Genomic DNA, 8444 nt, shown 5'->3' with positions numbered 1-8444 from the left:
ATAGAATCACAGTAGTCAGTCGAAGTTACAGATAACATAAATCTTAAAATTCGATTCAATCTCCAATCTGCTTCCTGAATACTCAGTCCAAATAAAAATTTACAAAATTACTGCATTACAAAATGCCTTAGAAGCAAGACACGACTAATGTAACAGCAAGAACCTCAAGTAGTCGAGTATGACACTGAGGGGATTATGCCAGTTTCTAACACAAAATTTCAACATTGTTACCAATTGAAGAATTGTAACAGAACAAACAATTTTAATAGCGATAACAATCCAGTTTCCACACGTTACCGTTAAATCAAAGCTCATTTTGATTAAGGAGTAACTGAATCTAATCCAAAAATAAGTATCAGTAATGCCAAAGACCAATACGATCAATTTCACCTCTATTAGAGAAGGCCTCCTCACTGCATAGAAGAGGAAAATTCATCAGTTGCTTGAGTTGGAAACAGATGCGCAAGCTCTCAAGAAAATGCTAGAAAATCCACAAGCTTATATGGACCATGACTTGGGTAACATCATTAGAGATGTTGCTCACCTTCTGCAGCGAAATTGGACTGTTATTATTCTTCATGCTACAAGAACTGTCAATTATGTAGGGGCCGAGATCCCGGAGGCCTCTACTTAAAAGCTCTGGCTAATGTCCCTTGCATCCTTTTGCTCACTGATGCAACTCCTGTTTTGTATCGGCTAGCGTATCTCTTTTTATGTTCTATGTATGTTTTGTGTAGTCTGTTGCCTTTTCTGAACTGCTATAACTATCTTTTGCCCAAGGATTTAATTTACTCCTTGTTGTACAGTTGTAATATAAGAATTCCCCTTTTGATTTAAAAAAGAGTGACATCTACAATTACAATTAATCTGGTGGTCACGTAACTTCAAGTTACATTATCAACATGAAAATTAAAATTCGAACAGAGGTAACATATCACATACTAAATACTAATGTCGTTCGCTGTGTGTTAAAGAACAACCTGATCCAGGTCATGTGTGTAAAAATGCAAGTTTTAGAAGACTGCAAAGAAGACAATGCCGCAAACACTGTGAGGAGGACACAAGTTGATTGCTACTTCCATGTAGATAATTTAAAGTCTTGTACTTTGACAGAGCCGCACTCTTTTGCAGAAAATTACACAGAAAATACTTCTCCTTTATACTAACTTTGGTAATAGACCAAATTTGGTAAATATAAGAGACAGAACAGAACACTTCAGAATATGATTTCGAAAATTTACCCAAAAGGTGCATTGATGAGAATAATTACTGGAGAACTCAAAGTCATCATTCATATAACTTTAATCAGTTAGAGCATCATAATCAATTTGCTGCTTCAACTCCAAACATATTGGAACCATCACAATCAAACTTAAAAACAGATTAATTATGCAGCTTTCTCTTCACATAGTTTAGTGGGAGAGGATCCTCTCCTGTCCACAGAGGTACCCTGTCATCCGTGCAGTGTGCACAAGATATGAAAGAGGGAGGAGCGAGAGAAGATAACCTCCTCCCACAGGCCACAACACCTGACCTCAAAACTCCTGCATTCCTCTCCTCACATCTCTGAGCATCGGATCTTACTTTACACAGAAACGGAGCCACACCCATGTGTAATTTAGAGCTATCTAACGTATATACACCAAGAAAAGTCATCACTCTTGCTGCATGGAATAAGAGAGACCAAGAGTCCTAATACATTTTTATTAAAATATACCACTACTTCGATAACTAAAGAGTTATCAACCAAATAGGGCCAATGACTGATTGTGCAAATTGACAAGATGGAAGTATGTTAGATGTAGTCCATAACTTCGGGAACCATCAATAAAGTGTAACTATCGTATCACAAGGGAATCATAACTATCACCGAAAAACAGAACAAAAGCATAGACATACTCGCATCCAAGACATTAACATCAAAGATCCATCAACATAGAATAAAGGGAATTAGAATCATACTACTAATAGCTAATCAAACAATCAAAATTTATAGAAGCTTTATTGCTAAACTCATATCTGAATACATGGTATTACATTGCCATCTTCACAATAAGAATAGTGAAGAACATTGCGTCATTAACAAGCATGCTCTAAATCTCTACATAACTACTGAGAATTAACATCTGTAGCTCTGCATAACCACCAATAGTCGAAAAATTACAATCAACAAATATGAATACTCGACGAAACAGGTAATAGTAAGTACCTTACAAAACAATGCTGAACAAAAGAATCTAAAAATCTCACCCTACTACTCAAGCAGCAACCTTCTCTGCTACCTTTTCCTTCGCATACTCCTCCAATTCCTTCAACCACAAATCACCAAACTCACAATCCTTCCACGCCTCGAACCAAGGCCCACCGAGAGTATAATGTATCGCCTTAGGGTTAGTCTCGGGCTTACCCTCGACAACCTGGTTATGACCAACAAGGAAATTCCACACAAATGGAACATCCCCAATCTCATGATCCTCTAACCATTGAAACCTATGAAGGAACGCCCCGGTTTGAGTATTAACAATTTCCGGGGTTAACACCTTATTTTTCGGGTGTGCACAATTATACAACACCATAGAAGACCAATTCTTTCTAGGATAAACAGTTTGAACAGCACCATCCATTTTAGTAGTTTCTTTAGGTGCATAATCATGTTGAACACACATAATTGCAAATTTATCATCAATCAAATCAACTAATTCCTTAATATCAGCAAGATATAGAAAATCACAATCAACAAACATAGCCCAACCCTCAAAATTAGCCAAATGAGGGGTTAAAAATCTGCTAAATGAAAATTCAGTACTTTCTAATTTCCCCCTTTCTCTCCAATAAATCCCCATTTCCCTTAATTCAGATTGTTTAATTGGATGAACTTCAACAGGAATTGAAGAACGCTTAAGAATTGAATGCTTACAAACTTCATATGCAATATCTTCTTTTGGATCATACCCAACAAAGATCTTGAACGGAATTAGGGTTCCATTATTCGTACCATTGCTCGATTTATCAGAAATTACCTCAATTGGGTTTGAAATTGAATCCATTTCCGCCGAACCCATTTGTAAATTTTTCTGGGATTTTGATCTGAAACAAGAATAAACTCGAAAATCAATGAAAATTGCAGGAAAATTGTAGGGTCAATTAAAATGGTAAAATCAAGAAAAGGGCTAGATTAATGGGGGAAGAGAGAGAAAGAGAGGATTACCAGGAGGATGGAGCACCGACAGATCTTGAAGGGATGAAGAGGTGAAGAGAGGAGAGAGATTTTTGGGGTATAAATAGAGTGAGTGAAGAAGAAGGAAAGCAGGGGAGAGTGTGAGCTGTGAAAGGAGGAAAACAGAGTGGGAAGATTAGTTAAATTTGATTTGGGATTGATTAAGATTCATAATCAGTGGACTACCGACGTTTTATTGGGGATATGATACGCAGTTTGCTTGCGGATGTGTGGTATGATCGGCGCGTGTCGGTCTCGAGCACGGTGCGTTATAAGTCTTATGGCGTATGTAAATTACGTGTTGGCGTGTGAGTGACATGCGTTGAGTCTTATGTTGAATGTGAGAGTACATTATAGAGTGTGTTTTTCATGAGAGTACCCCATTTGATCAGGCTGATCAACAAAATAATGGTAATCAGTTCCTTTCGTGGGTCATGCTTTGCAATAAAATACAATTTTTTATGTTTTTTAAAAAAAAAAATAAAAGCTTAGATCTAGCATCCACACCATTATAGCTAGTGCAAGTTTGGACTAACATCACCTCCGTCATCTCGTCGATCAACCACGAACCACCATCATCTCCGTCTTCCCTTGTTCGTCTAAGCCATCACCACCATCTTCGTCTCAATCGCCATCACAATCACAGCCCCATGTTCCTCTCCGAAACCCATCACAACTACCACCGTTTCTGTTTTCTCGCCGATAAACCACAAAGCTAAGACAGGTTTTCTTTGCGTCCCTCTTCTTCCCTTATATCAACCCCTTAGGGAAAGCATTTCCTTCGCGTCGACATTTTGAACCGCCACAAGCAGTGGTGGCTTGGTTGCAGCTTTGCTTGCGTGGAGGAAGAAGGTGGGTTGGCTGATTATGGTGGAATGAAGAATGGAGGAAGAAAGGGGTGAAAATACAAAGATGCCTCCAATTAAATAAGTGAAATGATACAAATACCACCATGATTTGCATACCATGTTTATCAGACTGATAAACTTGTATTTTCTCGTTTTTCATATGACAATATTTGAATTGAACTAATTACACTTGAATAAAAATAAACATTTCAAAGGTTATTTATGTGAAATATTTGATATTAAAAGTGTGAACTTTATCACTAACTCGCTATAACATTATTTTTTAATAATGAAAAATAATAGGGAAATCCTATATAGTGGCCTTGAACTTTTCCAATTCCAAATTTCACTTGGTGGATTTTTTTTTGCCATATTTGTAATAGCCCCTTGATTTTGCAAATGTGTATAGTGGTTTGCTAATTTTGATTAAATCGGCTAACCCATGGCGCATGGGCACATGGGAATGATGACCAAGTCATTTGCCTCAAATTAAATGAGTAAATGACTAAACTACCCTTTGATTTACAAATGCATGAACGCTGCCCTTGCTTAGCTCCACCAACCCATTTCAACCATCGGCCTTATGCCTCCTTTAACACCAATAGACGACCATCAGGGGATCACTAGAGAAAATGGCCAAAATAAAATTCCTCCAAAAGGAATTTGCAAAAGTTCAGCACTATCATAGAATTTAGGTGTTGTTTGTTTAACCTTAAAAAATTGTGGGAAATGAAATTTCATGGGAATTTGCAAATGGGGTAGTTGTTTGGTTGACAACAAAAAGTAAAAATGAAGGAATTAGAAATTCATGGGAATTATGACTTTCCACAAAACATGGGAAGTTAATTACCTTCCTCCCCCTTGATCACTCAAAATTCCCATGAATTTTCAATTCTTTTATGAGAACCAAACAACTTAAGGCCATTCCTAGGAATTGTATGAAGGAAATAAATTCCCATAAAATACAAATTACCATAGGAATTTAATTCCTATGTTAACCAAACACAAGTCTCATAAATATATCCGTTGTTAATAAATTTACACAAGTACTTTCCAATACTTATATGGCAAATACTTTATAATAAGATGACATTATAGACAACATATCTCACTCTAATTACTTGTGAAAATTTTATTTATTTTTCTTTTTTTGGTTTTTATTTTTCAAAATCATATGAAATATGTCATATAATGAATCAAAAATTAGTCAAACTTATTAAAATCATGTTAATTTTAAAAACTAACAAAAAAAAAAAGTGGAAGCACCTATTTTTTGTTTCCTGTTTTTGATTTGTTGTTTTTTTAATTTTTAAAAAAAATCAGAAAACTGAAAATAAAAAATGATGCCAAACAAGTCCTAAGCCGTTGTTGTTTTCATTCCAAAATTTTCAAGGTTATTTTCCAAAATGTTGCAATTGTATATGTTCTTACTCGTATTAACCTATTATTTTCAATCCCGAAATTTTAAGGGTTTTTTTCCATATATCTTGTAATTGCATGGATGTCATCATGACATCTAATGTTCTTCACTGGCTCCATTTTCATAGATAATAAAACAGAATTTTCTTCTTCTATCTTTATCCCGCCCCGTCCCTTATACCTAGGGGTGTTAATGAGTCTAGTTATACCTAAAAAACATGAAATCATTTGGATATTTGTTGCAATCGTATCAATGAATAACTTATTACTCCGTAATGTATTCAATTGTTATAATTTATACTTATTCTTTATTGATAATTAGAGATAATATTGGTCAAAGTTCTGCATTATACATGTCCAATCAAAATGAGCAGAAGGAGTAGTTCATAAACTATTTAAAACTTCAATAGTAATTAAAGCTCGGCTCAAGAAATTCTTTAACAAGCTTGTTATTTTTTATATTTTTTACCATTGTATTATTCTATATATCATAATATCTAACTTAAAATTAAGAGTATACTTCGTATTAAATAATTAATATTGGTCGGAAAAAGTTGTAACATCGATAAGCTCTAATTTTTTAAATCAAGCTAAGTTTTAAGCTATTTTATATTTTAACACCTCTAAAAGCACTTTTTTTTTATTTAACCCCCCCCCCTCCCTTTTATTAATATCACTTACAAAAACACAAAAAACTAAATTTCATTACCGCTAAAGATCATCAATTTTTGTGCAGGTAACTTATTAAGATTTGGAGTCATTTTGGTGCTTTAGGGGTCTAAATCGATGTCAAAATTGACAAAAAAAAATTATTTCGACTCTTTTGAGTGTTAAAGTTTGCATGAAACACATAAAACGAGGTATTTTTTACAATTTTTTTTTGATAGTTTTGACCTTAAAATAGGCACTAAATTAAAGGGTCAAAATGACCCCAAAAACCTCAATATAAGTTTTGTGATTTTGTTAGTGGCTCCAAAAAAAAAAAAAAAAGGTGGTCAAATAAAAAAGAGGCTATTTAGGGGTGTTAAAATACAAAATTTTCTAAATTTTATGGTAATTTTATTTGAATTTTTAGCTCATTATATATAACTCGTGACTCGGCTTAAATTTAGATAAAAAAAAGTCTAACATGCCTAAGCTAACTTGAACAATTCACTTGCTCAACTATCACCCTTAGTCATACTATCTACCCTAAGAGGGTTTAATCAATTATGATTACAATTGCTAGATTAATCAATAATGGTTACGCTCGATTGCTAGATTAATCATAACTCTTGTATGTTGTAATCCGTACTATATATTCCCATGTACTCTCATATCAAACATAAGATTTCTCGTCCCTGCCCCCTTATATCACATACCTAACACCATGTGTGTCTTTAAGTTATACCCGAGCTTGGTTGTTCAGATAATTCGCGTTTTCAGTAGAGTTATCATCTTTCCAGAGAAGAAAATACGAGTAACATTAATTTCACTCTCTTTTTAATTTTTTTTTATAAAAAGAGTAAAAAGACAAAGAAAAAAAAACTAGAGAGAAGGTGTAAAATAAGATAAATTTGGCTTGCCTTTCATTGGTCCACCAAACAGAATATATATAATACAAGTAGTCTAGTTACCTAAGCCTAACCAAAGTGTACAGCTAGCATAAGAAACTAGAGATTATATGGGAAAATATATCCTAGTGAATAAAAGATTCACCAAATCAATATATTCCTAAATATTTCCTAAAGTATATCTTAATACCCCCCTCAAGTTGGAGCATGGGATTCGAAAATGCCCAACTTAGAAAGAAGATTGTCAAACTGAGCCTTCCCGAGAGCTTTTGTGAATATATCCGCCAATTGAGCCGAAGTGGACACATGTGACGGTGAAATCAAGCCCTCATTTATCACATCGCGAACAAAATGGCAATCAACTTCTATATGCTTAGTTCGCTCATGAAAAACTAGATTCCTTGCAATATGCAATGCCGATTCACTATCACAAAATAATTCAATAGCTTTAGGATGTTGCACACCCAAACTCAACAATAAAGCCTTAAGCCACTTTAACTCACAAGTGACTCCTGCCATGGACCTGCATTCCGCCTCTACAGAAAATTTAGAAATTGTATCTTGCATTTTAGTTTTCCAAGAAATTGGTGATTTTCCTAGAAACACTAGCCATCCTGTCAACGAGCATCGAGTGAGTGGACACGCCGCCCAATCTGAGTCACACCATCCCTCTAATGTGAGCTCAATATCCGAACTCAATAATATGCCTTGACCGGGAGTTCCTTTTAGATAGCGAACAACCCGCAAGGCGGCCTCCCAATGTTCTATACGCGGTGCCTGCATGAACTGTGATAGAATGTGAACTGAGTAAGCTAGATCTGGTCAAGTGACTGCGAGATATATAAGCCGTCCCACAAGACGACGATAAACTTTGGGATCCTTCAGTAATTCGCCACTAGCATGAGCAAGTCTGTGATTTTGTTCGATGGGAAATCCACTAGGCTTTGCTCCCAATAAACCTGTTTCAGAAATAATATCCAGAGTATACTTTCGTTGACAAAAAAATAATCAGGACGAACTACGAGCCACCTCAATACCCAAAAAATATTTAAGTGAACCAACATCTTTCATTTTGAAGCAATCACTAAGATATGCCTTGAAAACCTTAAGTGCAGCGGAATCATTCCCAGAAATAATAAGATCATATCATCCACATAAACTAAGACATTAATCTGAGTTGTGCCGTTAGTATATGTAAATAAGGAGTAATTAGAATATGATTAGAGAAAACCATACCCATTCAAGGCCGACACCAATTTTGCAAACCAACACCTAGGAGCTTGCTTCAAGCCGTACAATGACTTGCGCAACCTGCACACCAAAGAAGGATCCGAACTCTCAAAGCCGAGGGGCAATTTCATGTAGACCTCTTCATCTAGATCACCATGAAAAAAGGCATTATGAACA

The 8444-nt window shown here is 35.4% G+C and overlaps 1 protein-coding gene across 1 annotated transcript; it reads right to left on the bottom strand.

The window, feature by feature from the left end:
- Window positions 1–1972: 1972 nt before the first annotated feature.
- LOC110698727 (protein CDI-like) lies at window positions 1973–3424 on the bottom strand. The gene is made up of 2 exons (XM_021876234.1): window positions 3209–3424; window positions 1973–3087 (listed from the first exon to the last, which is right to left on the bottom strand). The coding sequence occupies exon 2, from the start codon at window positions 3060–3062 to the stop codon at window positions 2259–2261; it is 804 nt and encodes a 267-aa protein (XP_021731926.1). The 5' UTR covers window positions 3063–3087; window positions 3209–3424; the 3' UTR covers window positions 1973–2258.
- Between the last annotated feature and the right edge of the window lie 5020 nt (window positions 3425–8444).

The sequence above is a fragment of the Chenopodium quinoa genome, unplaced genomic scaffold (assembly GCF_001683475.1).
Source record: "Chenopodium quinoa cultivar QQ74 unplaced genomic scaffold, ASM168347v1, whole genome shotgun sequence".
Classification (NCBI taxonomy): Eukaryota; Viridiplantae; Streptophyta; class Magnoliopsida; order Caryophyllales; family Amaranthaceae; genus Chenopodium; species Chenopodium quinoa.
This window is presented reverse-complemented; position numbering and strand designations above follow the sequence as displayed.

Bases quoted from the DNA above. Each gene is read 5' to 3' on its own strand.
- LOC110698727 (XM_021876234.1), bottom strand. From the start codon at position 3,062: ATGGGTTCGGCGGAAATGGATTCAATTTCAAACCCAATTGAGGTAATT.